The 19670-nt window shown below is 49.1% G+C and overlaps 1 protein-coding gene across 6 annotated transcripts in view; it reads left to right on the plus strand.

The window, feature by feature from the left end:
• Tafa5 (TAFA chemokine like family member 5) overlaps positions 1-19670 on the plus strand; it is a 215146-nt gene that overhangs the window by 161397 nt on the left and 34079 nt on the right. For 4 of the 6 annotated variants that reach the window (XM_006520260.3, NM_001252310.1, XM_006520261.3 and 1 more), the window contains exon 3: positions 14887-15014. The exons of the other annotated variants lie outside the window; for them this stretch is intronic. In XM_006520260.3, the coding sequence (XP_006520323.1) occupies positions 14887-15014 (128 nt within the window). The remainder of the gene's footprint in view (positions 1-14886; positions 15015-19670) is intronic. 6 annotated transcript variants of the gene reach the window in all.

Below are 19670 nucleotides of genomic sequence, written 5' to 3' on the forward strand. Positions count from 1 at the left end.
GGACATCTTGCCAGTTCTCACACAGGAGGCAAGAGTACAGGCTGATGGTTTCCTCCTGGAGGGGCCACTGACAGAAGGCACATGCTACAAGTCTTGCTAGCTAGAGTAGTAAGCCTGCTCACTGTCAGTGTTCTATATTCCATTGCTATGTGTAGAAAGATGCTGTTCAAAGCCTTGTTTCTAAATGAGGACACAGGCCTTAGCTTGCCATAGTGACAAGAGGTATATCACAGCTGGGTGGCCAAGCCTCTGGCTCACACCATGCCTTTCTCTGTCCCCTGTTAGCAGTATCCATGCCAGGGCCCTGAGTGGCTTCCTGGCCAGGGCGTCACCAAGCAAGCAAGATCATGCATCTCAAAATTCCTTTGGTATGTTCTTACATTCCCAGCCTGCTCTTGTGATACCTCAGAGCCAGGAATCTCAGTTTTTCTCTGGGTCTTTTTGTCTTCTCAGAAAAGGTGCAGTTCTCTGGAGGACAGTGACCTGCAATTTCCTGGGGTGGACACAGGTAGAGAGGCTTGTGGAGACAGGCAATGTCCAGATGCCTCTGACACTGGTGAGGGAGGCTTCTATCAGCTGCTTCTTAGAGGTCAAGTGGTTCCTGTGCAGCATCATTCTGGGGTCCAGAATCAGAGCCGCATCCCACCCACAATACAAAACAGTGGGAATGAGGTGGCTCCAGAGGAGAAAACCAAGACCCAGAGACAGCGAATTTTGCTATAACTAGTGAGTTGTGAGCATAGTAATAAGCAGATGTCTCAGCAGTTAGGACAGACTGTGCTACAAGTCCTCCAGGAGCAATAAGCCTGCTTCCTGCTATGTGTATGCCATGGTCCCCAGCTGCAGCAGAGACCCTGCCTCCTGCTATCTCTGCCCTGTCATCTCCAACTTGTGGCCTCTAGGGGAGTTTCAGGGCTGCTCATAGGCCATGCATACCAAGGTCAGATGGGGTCAAAACAAGCCCAGTGCCATCTCTCTTTTGCCCTCTTATAAAGTTTACTAGAATTCAGAAGAAGGGGCAGCTCTCTAGACAGAGGGCACACTGCCCCTCCCCAGCTAGCAGGACAGTGTCTAAGGCTATCCAGGGCCTCTGAACTCTGGGGGAAGAAAGGTAAGTCTATGGCTAACTCATGTCCCAGTTAGTTCAGTCCTTAGTAGCAGCACTATATACCAGTGGATTCAAGAATGCTTCAGCCTGCATAGGCTGGATATAGATCTCAAAGATCAAAGAGGCTGCTCAAGAGACCAACCAGACAACCTGAGTAGAAGAAAGCTTCCTACCAGGGACTGATGGTTTCATTCAAGTAATAGCACACTAGTTTCCAGGCATTTGAATGATTGGATGGGTGGTGGGTGGATGAATGGATGGACATATGGAAGGATGGACGGAGAGACGGATGGACGGATGAATGGACATATGGATGGATGGATGGATGGATGGATGGATGGATGGATGGACATATGGGTGGATGGATGGGTGGACATATGGATGTTTGAGTGGGTGGATGGATAATGGACATATGGATGGATAGATATTGTGTGTATTATAGGATATGAATGGATGATATGTAAATGATTAAAGATGTAGGTACATAGAAGCAACTGGTCAGTGGATATATGGATTGTTGGATGGTGATAATAGATGGATAGTGGATAGATGATGAAGAGATGCATGATGGGTGACTAGATCAGCTATAGGCAGAGGATGGGAATGAATGGATAATATGTAGGATGATGGATGCATACATGGAAGAAAAATGATGGTGGGGTGAATGGTTCATGATAATAATGGATGGATGGATGGGTGGGTGGGTGGGTGGGTGGATGGATGGATGGATGGATGGATGGATGGATGGATGGATGGATAGATGGATGGGTGGGTGGGTGGATGGGTGGGTGGATGGATGGATGGATGGATGGATAGATAAATAGGCAGGCAGGCAGATGGATGGATGCTTAGAATGCTAGAAGAGTAGATATATGAACAGATCAACAGATTATGAAACTAAATAATCAAAGGACTTGCCAGAGATGTTTCCTGTAAGTCCTGAGGTGCTTCAGCTCTAGTGAGGGCTTCCCAAAGAGGCTAACAACATTATTTTCTACAGTGCCCATTTACCATGGCCAGTGTCTCATTGGAAGAAATTCCATTCACCTGTAGGCAGGACTACCCTCTGTCCTCCTGCACCAGTCCTGTGAGGACCACTCTGCAGTTCCCAGTGTAGCTCCTGCAGTAAAGGAATGTCCCCTGAGTGAGGGATATGTGGCTTTCCCACCTCATAAAGGCAATGTCCCCAGATTCCTCATGCTCCCAGGCTCTGCTCTCCTAGCAAGCTACCCCAAGCCCTTGGAAGCAGAAAGTAAATGCTTGCATTCCACACATAGAAATTAAAATCCGCCGCCTCACCTGTCTCCTCTTAAACAGCCTCTGCCAATTCAGTAGCGTTTGCCCATGCAAAATGATTGGAGTAGTTTTTTCTTCTTACCTGTCTTGATCCTAATGAAATAATGAAACAGGCACCCCATGACAACCACGGGCCATGCTTTCTCCCTCCTCTCTCAATCTAATTTGATTACCCGAATCTGGAGTGTTTTGTACTGGAGTGGCGTGACATGCTAATCATAAAATGGGGCTCCCTATTCTTGAGGGCTGGGAGACAGTTCCCAGCAACTAATGAATCTCTGTAATCAGAGAGCCATCTTGAAAATTAATCCATTCTACTGCAACTATTTAAAGACAAGATCATTATTGAGGCCATTCTCACTAAATTATGTTGTCTAAAAGTTGTGGGAAGGAACTTGTCATTTCAAGATGCAATCTGGGTCTCACCCATAGTTCTTCCCATGATGAAAGATTTATGATAAAGTGCTAAGGAACGCCACCCTCCCCTGGTTAGTACCCTCACTCCCCCCAGACCTCCTGTATTCCTGTAGCAGGGCTGGACCATCTGTCAACTGCCCCATGAATGACACAGGGCAGTCAGTCTGCTCTAAAGATGGTTAATGTTCCTCCCACAAGACTTTGTACTCTCCTCAGTGGTAGAGCTGAAGAGAGAACTCCCCTCCTATGGCAGCAGTGTCTTGGTTCTGAGAAGAAATAAAACCCTTTGGATGTGCTGCAGTGGTATGCTTGTTGATTAGTTTGTGAAGTGGCCTGGGTGTGATGTCCTTCTAGCCTTGTGTACTGCCTCCCTGCACATCTCTGGTCCTACACCAAGGCTGGTGACAGAGGTCACTGGAAGAACAGGCTCCATGCTGTCACTTCAGTCCTCCCTTCTCCATTCATAAGCACCCTTTGACCAAATGGCACTATATTGGGGCCCACTGAGGACCCACTTTGGTTGGTGCCACCTTCCTCTCAGACATGGGGCAGGTCTGTATTTGTGGCTCATAGCTCCTGGGCTGGTAAACCCTGGTATATCTCCTGTTGCCACTATAGCAAGATAGTGTCCACATACTCTAGGCACAGAGTGACACTTGTTAGTATAGGCCTCTGTGTCTTCCTGCATCACTTCCGTCATCCTGAAGTGGCCACACTACACAATTGATATGGTCACCTCATCCTTCAAGGCTCAAATCTTTCTAGAGGCACTTCTGAGTGGCTCAGGGCCAGCCTTAGAGCCCCCACTGCCTTGTGAGCCCTCTATGGTGTCCCTTTATGCAGTACAGTACACTAGGGCAGATGTGCTCAGAACAATCCTAAGAATAGACCTGCATCCACCTGAGCTGGGAATGCCCCAGGTCATGTGGTTGGGACAGCCTGAATCAATGCCTCTACCCCACTCTGTCCAGGAGGCACAAAGTGAGCTTCCTCAGCACAAGTTCTGGGTCCTGCCCTGCCTGCACTGTGGGTACTTGGGCCCTGAACAATGCTGCGGGAGGGATCGGTGGCTTCTAAGTTGAGCCAGGTATGTCCAAGGCATCTGAGGAGGCCCCAGTAAGCTTGACAGCAATGTTTACTCGTGGTTGGTAGTGCTGAGTCAGTATTTTCTGTAAGTACCGCCCCTGGGGTTGTAACCAAGGAGACCAATGACAAGGCTGGAACCAGGAAGCTACACTTTCATGGATGTTAGGGTAGGGCAGTACGGAAGGCTAACCCAGCCCACCCAAGCTCTCTAAGGTCTGCCAAGGAAGTATGGCTGGATCCTCCAGTTTATGAAGTACTGCAGTCTAGGCCTCTGCCGTAGATGTTTCTGTGAACCTGGAGGAATGAGGCTTTAGTGAGGTAAACATGTTTTGGTGTCAACCCATTCTCACTGAGAGTCAAAGTTCAGCAGAGAACTTGGGCTTGTATGAGGTAACAGCCACACATGAGCACCACACATGAGCACAATGCCTTCCATTGGCCATTGTGATAGTGAGAGCCACTAGGACTGTGGGTACATCAGGAGAGGACATACCTCACACCCGGGATAGTGGGGTAGTAGAGGAGCAGAGAGGATTCTAGAAGGCTGAGATAACCCCCCGCAGGTGACTTGGCTTTATGGCCTCCCTATGACACCTGAAGAAGAAAGGTGACAAGCACAGAGAGAAGAGGCATGTTCATCTAGGACAGCAGGACATGGCTGGCTAAGTTTCTTGAGCATGCACTTGTCTTCATGTCAATGACCTGTGGCTAGCCCGATGTCTTGGGGCCATCATTTCTAAACTGGCAAATTGTAGGTTCCAGGCTTTGGGCTTTTTGCATGACCCATGGACAGGAGCCTCACAGGATCGTCCTGAAATGGAAAGAGGGGAGACAGACATGGCCCAGAGAAGAGTAAGGATGACATTGTAACTCTGGGCTCTCTCCTACCTTCTCCTCCTCCATCTTTCCATTTGTCCACTGTCTCCTACCTCATTAGGAAACTTTCTGGGGTCCCTGGATGATCTGGCCCAAACATTGTTGTGAACTTAGGTATTGAGCCTGATGGGTCTCCCAGAGTGAATTGGAAGGTCATAGTTGTTCTACTGCAGGTCATGACTTAACCAGTCACAAAGGGCGGCCCAAGAGAGACCTTATAGCCCCTTGAATCCAGGCATCTGGTACTGAGTGTACCTAAGTGCCTGGTACCCCTTCATCCCTAAAACAATCCATCCTTCTCCTCACAGTTACCACTCACTGCCTCTTCACTCTCCTAGACAGTGAAGGAGGAGGAGTGGACTATAACACTCTGAGCTCAAACCCTCTCCAGCATCAGTGTAAGTTGTTTGTTTACTGAGCTGTCCTGCAGAGTCCCAGTTTGATGCTGCCAGCACAGCATGACCAAAAATTACCCTAGGATAAGAACAGGAAGCTCTAACTTCAAGGAGACCTCAAACCTCACCTCATACTCCCCTAAACCCTAGCTCTGTCTTCACAGTCTGTCGTGAAAGTGATGGTGATGACTGGGATGGTCGTGGTGGTGATGGGGATGGTGGTAATTCTCACAGTGAGCATGGTGATGCTGTAGATGGTGGCGGTGGTCATGGTGATGATGGTAATGACCATAGTGGCAGGGATAATTATAGTGATGATGCAGCCCGTGATGAGAATTGTGAGTGATGATGGTGAAAATAGTGGTATGACAGTGGTGATGACACTGTTTTTATTATTGTTGTTGGTGTTGTTGTTGGTGGTGGTGGTGGTGGTAGTGATCATTTGTTGGTGGTGATGGTGATGACAATCTTAATGGTGATAGTGGTGGTGATGACGATCTTGGTGGTGGTGATGGTGGTGGTGGTGATGATGATGCTGACAGTGGTGGTGATAGTAGCAAGGGTATCAACAGGTGGCTATGGGTCAATACCTCCTGCAGCAGGAGCTGCCTCTCTGGACTTGTGGGATAGAGTTATTGGCAGGACAGGCAGCAGAGGAGACTGTGCAGCCTGATTCCTAGGTTACCATAGGAGGCGGCAGGGGACAGAATGCTCTGTTACTCCGGAGGGATTGAAACAGCCACACAACTGCCAGTATCCTTGTGGTCCAGCATGGACCCCTGACCAGGGGGCACAAGACTGTCCCTTGATTCTATCCACCATCTCATTGCTGTGTCCAGCTCAGCATCCCTTATTTGTCTGTGCTGGAATCCCAGCAGGATGAAGCCAGGACCATAGGAGGAGAGCAATGGCCCTCTGTCTGGGGACTGGCGATAATGCCTTACCAGAGCTCTCTGGGTCCAGTGTGAGCACCAACCAACCCCCCTTCTAAGCCAAGCTACTCCTTATCTGAGATCCTGAAGGCCAGTGCATAATAGAGCCTTGTCCCCACTGCTGGGAGTCCCCTTTAGCCCTTCCCTGGGGCAGGTCAGGCTTCTCTCCAGATAAGACTCACCTCGGCTGTACCTCCTGTTCCACTGACCAGCTCTCTGTGGCCTAGAAATGGGCAGACAGGAGCATTCCTCAGACTCAAACGATGTAGAATGCCCTTGGAAGGGTGGCTCCCCCACAGCTGCTGCTGAGTCGTATCGTTTTTATTACAATGTTATGGGAATATGAGCCCCAGCCAAGCTAAGCCCTCCCAGACTGTACAGCAGGAATAAACCAAAGCCCATTTACAATTAAACACAAACAAAACTGCAAAACCAATAAAACTGAAATTTGCAGCATTAATTTTACAGGGCAGGTGTTTCCCAGAGCCGCAGCTCAGGGAGTAGACTCCAGGGTGGAACAAACTACCTGCCGGTACTCAAATGGCTTCCGTGTTCATTCAGGAGCTGCCAGTTCACACATACATAAGGGCAGCTGCCTGAACTGAGCTAATGACAGTGGCTTTGTTTGTTGTGATCACACCTTCCATTTAACCCAGAGCCATCCCAGAAGGCATGTTTAATAGCGGGTTCTTGATAACTCGTTTAAGCTGTCTCCTTCCCATGCCAACAGCTCTGACTTGCAGCCTGACAGGGCGCTGCTTTAAATGGGAGTAATCCAATTACTGCAGGGCCCAGGAACAGAATCTTCATGGTTTATTTACTGTCCATGCTTAGTGCCGATGAACTAACTGCTGCAAGACAGGGAGTGCGAAGCAGAGAACCGGCAGCCCATGGTGCTAGTTGTTGCCGCCACTGCAGGTTGGCATCAGCCTTCCCCAGAGCCATGCCCCACTGCCCTTTCTGTGAAATTCATGCCGATCCTCTGCTACATTTGAATGTGTGGATGCACATGTGTGCTCCCGGGGATGCTGGCTGGGTTATGCTAGTGACTTTACTCATTGCTGTAAACTAATTCCTGACAAGAGGCAAGCTACGGAAGAAGGGTTCGTTTTGGCTCACAGTTTGAGGGTGCAGCCTAGCATGGTCAGGAAGGCAGGGTGTGGCTGAGCAGCTGGTCTCATTTCATCCAGTGTTGGGGATCAGCAATGAGTCTCAGTACTCAGCTTGTTTCCTTTCTGTTTGTTTTGTGTTGTGTTTTATTTTTAATACAGCCCCAACCCCAGCCTGCAAATAGTGCCACACACGTTCAGGGCAGAACGTCCTACCTCACTTAATACAGTCTAGATAATCTCTCACAGACATTCCCATAAGCTTGTCTCCATAGTAACTCTATATCCCATCAAGTAGACAGTCACCATCAGCCATCACAGAGCTGAAATGTCCCCCTGCAGACCACTCAGAAAGTACTGCATATATTCTAGTCCTGGACCCCTGTTGATAAGACACACTATGGGAAAGGCAGGTGAGAGAAGGCTCATTTCCTGAGTTCCAGTCTGAGTTTTCTGATGAGGGAGAAAGCCCACAGTTCCTAGGGCTTCCTGTCTGTCCATGATGAGAATAGTCGGAACTGAGGAATCTCCTCCAAGGACCCAGATATAGAGGAAGTCCACAGAACCCATGTGCCCACATGACCCCAGGTATGGGGCTTTGCTCTCCCTGATGGCTGTGTCAAGTGGACCCCCAGTAGTCAATAAGTGTCTGTCTGTCTGTCTCTCTCTCTCCCCAACTCTTTCACTCTCACACTCTCTCTCACTTGTTCCCTCATTCTATTCCCCCCTCTCTCTCCCTCCCTCATTCTATCCCTCTTTCTCTTTCCCTCTCTTGGTCTATCCCCCCCTCTCACTTGTTCCCTCATTCTATTCCCCTCTTTCTCCCTCCCTCATTCTATCCATCTATCTCTCTCTCCCTTGTTCTCTCTCTCTCTCTCTCTCTCTCTCTCTCTCTCTCTCTCTCTCTCTCCATTCCTCTCTTGCTCTCTCACACTCACTCTCTTGCTCTCAGTTATGGGTTCAGGAGTACAACAACGGGTCTCATAGTCTCACAGCTGAGCAGTTACCAAGGGTTGTTCATGGGGCTGGGGTGTGGCTGCCATGCCATTGAGGAGTAACCCCAGGACCAGGGGCTGTAACATGCCTGGCCAAGCCTTGTCTGGAGTACAGAAAACGGGGTCTACTTATGGCATGATCTCCCAAGCACAGCGTGTCATCACAGGCAGGCTCCTGTGTTTAGAGGAAGTTGTGCACTACCCTCGCTGGTCCCAGAAGTAACTCACCAGCTCCCTGACCCTAAGAGCACCCAAGGTATACCTGAGCTGGTACAACAAAGGATTCTGCCAAGGATGTGAGTGGTATTAGGCTTATTTTAGCAAACAGAACATAAAATCATTTTATAGTAAAGTGAACCTAGATGACTGGCTGCCACTAGTGGCAGTATGGTGGCCTATGACAAACCTACCAAGAACACCCACAGATTAGGACAAACAGAAGCATAGCTGTGCTTTGCACAGGTAGCAAAGCCTCTGTCACCCCGAGGCCATTCCTCCCATCCCCAGGCCTGTCTACTTGCCACTAGAGAGCGAGAGCCCTCTAGCCCACAAGGCCTTCATTCTCTTTGCATGCCCCTTGTGGAAAGTGTTCATTCTCACAAATCTTTTCTCTCCCTGACTTTGGGGTCCTTTGTCCAGGTTCTACCCTCAGTCTGAAATTCTACAAGCTAAACAGCCGCTTTCAACTCAATTTAAAGTTGCCTGTCTGTGGCAAATTGCTCAGGAGCCTGTGAGCCATTCCGAGTCTGGAAAGGTCTCAGGCCACTGCATCCTTGCATGGTTCAATGTATTGCACCTACAAGGTATTTGTTCTTCACCTGTCAGAGAAGGGTCTGGGCTCCAGCAGTTGCTGGACAAGCTTCTGTCCCATATGAGTCAGCGTGTCCACAAGAGAGGCTTAGTGAAGGGAGCAAACTGCTCCACTGTCCTCAGGACACTCCTTAAGACCCTGGCACCCTGAGACCCTGGCAGTGTGGAACTGTCAAGTCAGGTCAACATCATGGCATTAAGGACGCATGCTGTGGACATTGGTGTAGGGTCTGTGGGGAACTGTGGGGAAGCAGATGTGAGGTTCTGCACTCAGCTTAAGATGTACATCTGAGTGTTGTGTGTGTGTGTGTGTGTGTGTGTGTGTGTGTGTGATATAGACAATAACCATAGAGATACTACTTGCAGGCCACTATTCTGCCTTTGGAGAAGCATGTATGTAGAATAAGGGGGCTTAGGCTCTGGAACATTTTTCTCCCTCTCGGGCTCAACCCTCTCTTCTACCCAGCCTGGAAGACACATGCTCCCCCCCCCCCCCATCTGTCTAGAGTATCTGTTTTCTTCCAGGAACCTGGGATACCTGAGACCCCATCTCCTGACTGCCACAGGCCAACCCTGTGGTCAGCATATGTTGCAAGCTGTGGCAGCCGTCTGCCCAAACCTGGGCCACTGACCCCATTCACTCCTGCTCCTCAGGAGCGTCCATCAGCTTCTAGGATGTCCTTCCCTGTGGTGAGAACACTGTGCCAACAGGGCCAGAGTCAGAGTCAGACCTCCTCCGCCCATGCTCTGGGTGAGATGAAGTCGTGAAGTGGAGGCATGAAAGGGCCCTTTGTCTTTAGGATGTGGTAGCCCAGTGCTGGCCCGGCACTGTGTCTCCCGCTGCCTCCAGCAGGAAGTGGGCAGGGCTGGGTGAGCTGAGCTCCTGCGGGCAAACAAACGGACCTGTGTGTTCAGTGCTGGTCCAGTGTCCTCAGAGGCTTGGTCCCTGGGCATACCCAGACTCTGCTTGTCTATGTGCTGCTAGAGACTAGCCCACAACACTGCCTGGCTGTCCATGCTCTGTCCTTGCATGCACATGTGTAAGTATGCATATGTGCAGATATGTATCTGCATGAGTATGCACAGAGTGCATACATACATGGGGCTGTATGCATATGTGATGTGTGGATGTATGCATATGTGACATGTGCATACATGTCAGATTCAGATGTGTGGTGTCTGAGTATGTGTATATATGTACAGTGTACATGTGTAGTATAGTGTATGCATCTGTGTAATTATTACATGTGCATATATGTGTGTGCTTATGTATGTGCAATGAGTGCATGTATAAGCATATATGTGTCCATGTGTGCAGTCGTAAATGGTATATGCATACATGTGTGTGGCTGTGTATGTGCTATATATGCAGCTGTGTGAATGTGTATGTCATTTTGTACATGTGTATTTATAGTATATGCATGTGAGAATTTATTCATGTATGCACAGTATATGAATATGTATTTGTGGTGATCACACCCTATGTGATTGGAGGTCCTAGATTTATACACATGATTCTGTATGTGTGTGTGAATATATGCTCTGCGTGCATGTGTATCCTCATAGGTTGATTTATATTACATGCTGCTGTGCTTACACCATGTGGGGCATTTGTATTCATTATTTGTATTCATGTATTTGTATTCATGTATTCTATATGCACACCTGTGTCTGCACACAGGTACCTTCATGAGGATGTGTATGGCATGTGACTTGGACAGGAGCTTTGTCCTTCCCATAACCTCAGGCCATTAGGACCTGGCTCTGTGAACATCTGTGTGGGAGCTGTCCCCAAGGACAGCAGGCTGCGTGCTTTCTCCCTCTTCCCACTTCTTACCAGTGTTAATAGGTGGCGGAGACTCAGGAACCCCATGTGTCTTGCAGGGAAGATGGCCTTGATACAAGATAGGATGGGAGCCGAACCTTTAGCCCACCAACCGTTCTCACCTTCCAAAGCCCATCCATTCTCAGTGTGACCTGCAGGCAGGCATGCTGGGGCTGGTTTCTGGTGCTGCCACCCTACCCTAGCCAGTCCAGACTGTGTTACCTCGGGACTTGATGTCCTTCTAGCAGCTGTAGAACCCCCTTCATTCATCAGCCAATCCTGTTCTTTCCTTGCTAGGTGGGCAGAGACTGTGTGAATGGAAGCCTGTGGTTCACTGACTTGCTAACCCTCTCTGAGCAGTTTACTGGGGCACAGGTTTGTGCATACAGGGAAACTTTGTGCTTGAACCTATCTCTTGCATCCCTCAGTAGCTTAAGGCAGAGCACACACACGCAACACAGGAGGGGGTAGGGGTGGAGGAGAGAGGGAGAGGGGGAGAGGGAGGGAGGGAGGGAGAGAGAGAGAGAGAGAGAGAGAGAGAGAGAGAGAGAGAATATGAATATGAATATGAATATGAATCTTCAACTTGTTGAGAAAGTTCTCCAGTTTGGGAGGCTGATGCCTGTGATCTGAGGTTTCTGGGCTCATATTTGTTGGCGACTGAGACAGTTTTCATACCATCTTTTGCTGTCACCAAAGATGACACATCAGGGCTGGGAGAAGCAGCTGCTGGTGACTCTGCACAAATAATGAACAGCCAGGGACAGATGTGTGACACAAACCAGCGTCACTTGCCCACCAGCCACCTGTGCTGTGATTAGTGGAAGCCCAGAAGAGTGCCTTGGGCCTGGTGCCTGGCTCTTTGCAATGTCTGCAGCATGGGGATACCCGTGGCCGAGGGAGGCCACAGCTGGGGCAGGCATTGTTCTTACAGCTGTTTCCCAGGAAGCCAGACCCTGAGGGAGCGGCTGCACTCACTCTCTTCCTCACAGGGGCTTCATAACCGACTGCAGATAAGGATGGTCCTCACTCCGTCAGTTCAGGCTTCCATAGCTTACCATATAGTCAGGCTGCTTAGTGTTTTAACATCAGCTCTGGGGACTGGAAGTTCAAGGCCACTGTGATGGCATGGCCAGTTTCTATATTACAGATGTCTGCCTTTTTGCTGTGATGGGTTGCAAGGATGGGAAGTACTTATGGGGTCTCTCTTAAGACCACTAACCCGGCCAGATCAAGTATTCATCCTCCTAACCTCCTTTGAATTCAATTACTTCCTTGTGGTCCTATTTCTAAATATAAGAGTTGGGAGCTTCAGTACCCAGGTCTATAGTGTGTCTGTAACGGTAGCATGAAAAGAGCTAGCCTAGGATCCTGGCTATTGGACAGTGCTCTTTGCTGGCAACTAATATAGACCCTGGGATGGGGTGAGACAGGCACCTTAAACCACAGTTCTCTGCTGTGTCTGTGGCAGGCATAGCGAGTCAATTCCAGGACTTCTGTCTGCTATGCTACATGCACTTCCTCATGGAGTCCCTCCTGCTGTGTCATGCCTAACAAGGAATGGCCACCCATCTAGCTGGGATGCTCACCTTTATGTCATCAAACCCTCTCAGACCCTCCTGATCACCCTCATGGTAGTCACCCTTTACTGTGTGAGCTCTATCCTGGGTCTTTGCCACCCATTGTCCAAGTTTGTTCTGGGCAGTCACTGTCTCCAGAGTCAGTCCTCTGGTTTCTATGCAAAGGGTAACTGTAAGATTGCTAGTTCAAAATCAAGATATCAAGTAACAGGGGGCCTAACACTGGCAGTTGTGACCTTCCTATGCCTAGTCATGGCCCATGCTATCTCATGGCAGCGAAATCCACTGATTACACACACAGCAGGTGAAGAACTGTGTCTGAGCACACTTCACCAAAGCTCATATGTGCTTGCAGAGTTGTTCACATGACAACTGTAATTGTAATATAAGCATCCTATAGATTTGTGCCTCTAGTTTAAGCCAGCCTGGAATACTGTGCATATATGTGTGTATGTATATATATATATATATATATATATATGTGTGTGTGTGTGTGTGTGTGTGTGTGTGTGTGTGTGTATGTGTGTATGTGTGTATACATATATGTGTGTGTGTATGTGTGTATACATATATGTGTGTGTGTATATATACATATATGTATACATACATATATATGTATATATGTATACATACATATATATATTCAGTGAAATTGAAATTGAAGAGAAGGGAGAATGGAGAGGTTGTGTGTGGGACCCGGGACGGAGCTGGGTTGGGTAGGGGGTGTAGTCTCCTCTTGTCTAGAATAGAAAAGTCTCTGTAGCTGTGTCCTGTGAAGGTGACAGAGATGCCACCAGAGGTGCTCTCTACCAGAGGTGCTCAATTCTGCAACTCAGTCACCAGCTCTTTTGTACCTGTTGGGCCATGGGACCAATCAAAGTGCAGTGCTGCTTTAGGAAGGAGGAACCCAACTGAAAAAGGTGATGGTTCCTTAATACACAAGACCCTGATGTCCAAAAGAAATGAACTCAAGCCCACCCATGTGGCAGTGAACTCTGATGTGGGCGAGCAGTGCAGAATTCATGCTAGGCCCTTCCTGCATGGAGAGATGTGTGTCAGGAATGGGGGTCACATTAACAGGAATGTAACAGGTATAATTCTACTCTTTGCTGGGTCTTTTGTGACCCTAGACACCAAAGGGTTTTGCGGTTCTACTTGGTTTCTTTTTCGTGAAAGATGCTAAGTGTCTTCCAGTCTCGGACACTGGGTTAAGGTTAAAATCCTGAATAACTGAGCCTTCAAACAGTGCCCAGGGGTGCCAGTGTCCCTTTCGACCACCTGAGTTTATCACTCCCTCAATGTTGTGCTAAAGTACCCGGAAGAAACGGAATGAAAAGCTGACTTCAATGGCCTCAATTCCTGCTTGCTTGGCTCCATGCACTTAGACAGAACTCGGAGGGACAAAAGTGGATAGCGTGGGAAAGCTTATCACTTGATGGGCCACTGAGCAGCAAATAGCAAACGCCCATACTAGGCTGACTTTCTCTTTGTTCTTTGCTCTACCCAAGTACTCAAGTAGCCCATTGTGCTGCCCATGAACAGGGTAGATCATCCCCCTTTGCCCAGTTCTCTCTGGGAAAGCCCTTATAGACAGACGCTCATGATTGTGCTCCACAGTCTCCTTGGTGACCATAAGCTCTGTCACTTGAAGTATGGTTGGCTATCTCAGAGACTTAGCCTTTGTGCAGAGCACAAGCCTTGTGTGTGGGTCTCTTGAATGCAGATACATTAGTAAGAATTGTGTTAGCAGGGTGAGCAGGTCATGGAAGATTCTGGTAATAAGAAAATGCTTCATCATGGTCTTCTTCCTTACAGTCTTCTCACAGAGCCTTCCTGACTACCAGGACAAACCACCAAACCTGGGTGGGTTTCCAAGGAAGAAGAAAGGTGGTTTTCATCTGTGAAGGCTTTTCCAGCCTTCTTCTGATGAGCCTGGGACCACCTCCCTACTGTCAGCTCTCCACTAGATCCCCTACCCTGTATGTTCCCAGGAGTAAGACAGAGTCCAGAGCCTGCCAGTCTCAGAGCCTTGTGCCAAGACAGTATCTGTAGATGAGGGTGATAGGAATCATGGCCACTATGGAATTGCTAACTTCCTGATACTGAACTCTGGTCGTACTCAAGCTGTCCAGGGGACAGTCACCTCAGCCCATCTATCCATTTCTGACAAATCAAAAAGTAAGGGGTTTGTCTCTCAGGAAATGGAATGATGTTGTTATGAAAATTGATCCTCTGAAGTTGGGGACCAATGATTCTACACCCAGGAGAGACAGTACATAGCCAGCATCCATTGGGAATGCCTCCAAATGGCATGGTCCCCGTCTATGGATCTACCCACTGTGATATCCAGGGGCCAGCCCTGGTTTAGGATGCAGGCACTCCACTCAGTGAGGCCTGCAGGTTGGGAGTGCCACACTGACCAGTTCTCTCCTCTATCTTCTCTCCTCTCTCCCACAGCTCGAATTATCAAGACAAAGCAGTGGTGTGACATGCTTCCTTGCCTGGAGGGGGAAGGCTGTGACTTGTTAATCAACCGGTCAGGCTGGACTTGCACACAGCCCGGAGGGCGGATAAAGACCACCACGGTATGTGGCCCCTTTCCTTTCTGGTGGGCCTGATGGGGAGAGTTAAGCAGACACAAAAGTCCATGGTGGATGTAGATAGACTCTCAATGGAACAGAAAATGGGTGGCAGCTGGTGTCCCTGTCCTTGTCACAGCTTCTCCTCACTCTCTGTGAATAAGTGTCAGAGAGCCTGTTCCGAATCGGTTGGTCTTTGGGCACACAGGGTCGGAGCCTCAGGATTGGTCAGCTGGGTCGGTCAGCTCAGAAATGAAGCTAATACAATGCCTATTGCTAGCACCGAAGCTGCTTGGCTTTGTGGGGGACATGTGGAGGTACATCAGGTGCCGCCCAAACCTTAGAACAAGTTTTTGTACCCCTCCTGAGGCCAAGGGGACCATGAAAATTCAGGCCTGGTGTGCACTGCATATGGTTTGCTGCTGCCCCAGATATGGTGCAGTGGCTGCTAACAGCCAAGGGCTCCAGTACCTCATCCCACTGAGCAGGGCACGCTAAGCTCTTTCTGGGGCTTAGCCAACCTGGTCTCCAGGACCGCTTCTCCCACAGGTGGTTGAGTACAGAGGACTCGAGGGTGTCCTTTGATAATTTGCTGTTGTTTCTCGTTCTTTGAGCTTTCTGAGATAATGGCATCACACAATGCCTAGACACTGTAGACAATGAAATTACCGTCTGTGATAATTACAACTAAGGGGCGAAGGGTTCTTGGGCAAGATAAGTAAGCCGCAACCTCATCATTTGGGCTAGCGACTGTTCATTTAGAATTCATTGAGAATGACTTCTTTGAGAATGACGCAAAGGTGAGACCTGTTCAGGGTCAGTGTGGGGACCTGTTGGGCTGCTAAGTAGACACAGAAGCAAGCACACTTCAAAGAGCCTTAGGCTCTGAGGAGCCTGGAGAGATGCACAGCGTAGGGAAGCCACAGGTATAGAATGCTCTATGTCGGCCTCTGCTCTGTGCAGACCATAGCCTATTGAACACCTAAATGCCCAGACCCCCAGGCAGGGACCACAGTTGGGTTTGAGGGGAGTAATAGACAATGATGAGCCTCATCACCCATAACCAGGCAGAGGGCTGCTGAAGGCATGTCCCATTGCCACATAGTAGCCTCCTGGGTAAGGCTAAGCCTCTCCAGCCATGCCCCAGGCTGTCCAGCCACCTAAGGGTCATACTGGTGAACACTGATGCCAAGAAAGAAGTCACATAGCCATGGTCCTCTGGGATTCAGGGTAGAGTCATGACAAAGCCAGAGGTTCTTAATTCCCAGATCTATGACTTCTGAGAACCATGGGTAGCCCTAGGCACTGTGGGCTCACCATTTTCTGGGGTCACACTTAAAAGAAATGGGTAAGTTAAGTCAGTGTGCATTCGCAATTGCACACCAAAGTGGACTGGACAGCCTGAAGTCTAGTCTACCCTGTGTCCTTCAGTCTAGAGAAGTGAGGCCCAACTCCTACTGGAACCTCTGGCCTAAGGTGACATGTTTTTAAGGTACCTAAAATATTTGTTCTCAAGAGGGATCTTAAGAAAGCACAATTTAAAGTCCCTTCTGGGTGTGATGACATCATGGCCTCTTATAGAGTAAATTAATACTCTAGGTTTCACATGCCACCATAAATTCTTTTTCAAAGATGATGGTCTTGTCAGCCATTGTTTTTAAGAGGTGTGGTGACTGCTAATTCCTCCCCAGTGTCACTCATTCCAGATTGGACCTTCCTCCAGCCAAGACCCCTCCCCAGCCTGCACTTCAGCTATATCAACTCTGCAACCAAGTCCTATGGTATCACCTGCTGAGTGGGGGTGCTCAGAGGATGATCTGTGCCTGGGGAATCCTGTAGTCTGTCCCCTCCTGGGGCCTCCTAAGTGCATGTGATAAATGGATCCATTGATTAGCCCAGTGCAGACCCCGGGCACATGCTGATGTTCGCATTTCCGCAATCATTGCTTCTCACAAGTGGGGGGTCACCACCCCATTAGTGGGTCGTGAAATTAATTTACTGGCTCATGATCAGCATGTAAAAGGAGGAGGAAGGGTCATAAAAATACTAGCATGCTTCTCAGGTCGCTGAGATGAGTGCCACTTATCTCACCACAAGCCCAGTGGGTGCTGTGCGAGATTCCTGCGCCACTGTGGAAAGTGGGAAGTCCGTGTCCCTGAGGACTCTGGAGACAAACGAGGCTCTGGGCTAGCCTTATTAAGTGTTACCTCTGGAGTTGCCCCTTACACTTTGCCTTGTAAGCATCCATCTTTGCTGAGCCAGATGACTAGTTAGATTGCTGAAGGTTCTCCTCTGTGTAGATGCAATCCTTTCTCCTGCATCCATCCATGGTGCATTGGTTTTAGAGATAGGGCAAAGAGTGGGGTTCCCTTCCTCCACTGCAGCTCCTGGGCTCCTGGTTTCCACTAGCTCTGGCAGCAGGACTTACAGGAGGCCTAAATGAAATGACCTGTAGGATCCTGGATGGGGATTCTGGTCCCTCATGGGTAGTCAGGAATGGATCTCTGTGCAGATGTTGGCTGGCTACGGCTGCACTGCACACATGTTAGTGGCTTTCATGGATATTCTAATCAGTGTTTACTCTGTGCTTCTGTAATGTTTATGCATTGCAAGATGCTCAACGGTAAGCTGTACCGTTCCCTAAATCAGAAAAAACCAGCTGGATTGGAATCCATTTTTCCAGTTAGCTATTAAGCACCATGTTTTAATTCTGTATGCAGAAACAGGCAGTTGCAGGGGTAGGAAGGTTTGGGGAGGGCTTCTCAGGAGTCCTGCTCTAGAGCTAGTACTGCATAGACATGTACTATGTATACCCTAGAGAACATAGATCCAAATGTGCCCACATGCCAGCCGCAGGAATACATGTGGACATAAGGGTCCTACCTGTACCCAGTATTTCAGGGTGTCTGTTACAGACAGATGTAGAGTCCATCTGAGCAGCCAATCTGAGCAGTGGTTCCTTTCAGCTTGCCTGAAAAATGGCTGCTGACTTGGGCTGGCCAGCCCATCCCCCAACCCACTGGGGCATCTGGAGGTCAAGAGCGCGGAGAACAGTCATATCATGAAAGAACACAAATGCAGATGGTCTGCTTATTAGCTGTCCTGGCAGCATCTTCTGCTGTGCCTAGCATCTGTCCATGGCAACCCTGCTTCAGGAGGGCTGGCCCGGAGCATGGAGGGCCCTGCTCTCTTCTGATGGACAGGCAGGCAGCTGTTCAGTGGGCGGTATTCATTCCTCTTGGGACTCTGCCTCCACAGCTTACTGACAACTTGGAAGTGGGGAGGGGTTGGCCTAAAGGTCTGCATCATGGGATTCTGAAGGTTATGTGTGGCCATACTTTATAAAAACCAAACAAAACTGGGTTCCTCCCAGGAGTCAACATAGGGCCCTGACCATAGCTAGCTGAGTAGCAATACACAGGTGTGCCTAGGCTCCCATCAGTGTTGTGGGTCACCACAGAGCTCCCCGAATGAGATATGAGGGGGGAAACATCTAAACTTCAGAAGGACAAAGTCAGTCCCACACTCTCCTGCCTTGACCTAAGATAGAGATACTTGGGTCTAAAGGGGATTCTCAATTGAGAAAACACCTTCATACATTTGTAGTGTTTTCCTAATTAGTGACTGATGTGGGAGGGTCCAGCCCATCGCGAGCTGTGCTACCCCTCGTAAGATGATGGACGGTCCTGAGTGCTATAAGAAAGCAGGCTGAGCAAGTCATGGGGAACAAGGCAGTAGTTGCATTCTTTCATGACCTCTGCATCAGTTCCTGGTCTGGTTTTCTTCTATTGTACAAACCCTAACTAAGATACACACACAGAAAAACACATACAGAGAGACAGACAGACAGACAGACAGACACACACACACACATAGATGCAGACCTCAGAATGAAATGCCTAACTGTTCAAGCAGAGACTGGCACCCAGGTGTCCCCAGCCCAGGTATTGCAGAACACAGGTGCTGGAGACCAGATGTGGCTACTAACCTGTAGTTCTCTAGTTGCTGGGATAGTCTACCAGTGTGGACGGAGAGCAGGCCTTGCTCACAGAGCCCACACTGTTGTCTCTGCACCCCTACCCAGGTGAAGGTAGAGGATGAAGGGACTAGAACCTAGTGGGCATCCCCTGGGAGCCGGAGCAATGAACAGGGTTACACTTAGAGCAGGAATCTGGATACACTTCCAAAGGTTTGGATCTGGAAGAAGAAAATGGAATGCCTTTCTAAGAACTCAATCCCTGAGGATGGGAGTCATACGGCTGCTTCAGCCGGACTTCATTCCTCATCTGTGTTCTAGTTCCTGCCCACCATGGATCGGCAGGCACTGCAGCGCCATCTCCAGAGGTCTACTCGATTGCAATGGGAACCCTCACGTGTACACTCAGCAGGACTTCTAAGGGGTGAAGCCTGAGCTGAATCAGGAAGCTCGCAGGCAGGGAAGCATGTCCACCTTGGATCCCGCCCCTCACCCAGCACCCAAGACAGCTGATTTTATAGGTGGCCAGGAAGGGCCTCTCCTAGAATGAGTGCACAGGAGCCGTGCCGGAGGCTTCCTGAGTGGTAAGCAGTTTGTCTGCACAGTAGGGTCAATGCAGCAACCTTGATCAGAGAACCTGGAAGGCATAGAGTATACTGCACACAGATTCCCTGTGTCACTATGAA

This window comes from Mus musculus, chromosome 15 (genome assembly GCF_000001635.26).
Source record: "Mus musculus strain C57BL/6J chromosome 15, GRCm38.p6 C57BL/6J".
NCBI classification, from domain to species: Eukaryota; Metazoa; Chordata; class Mammalia; order Rodentia; family Muridae; genus Mus; species Mus musculus.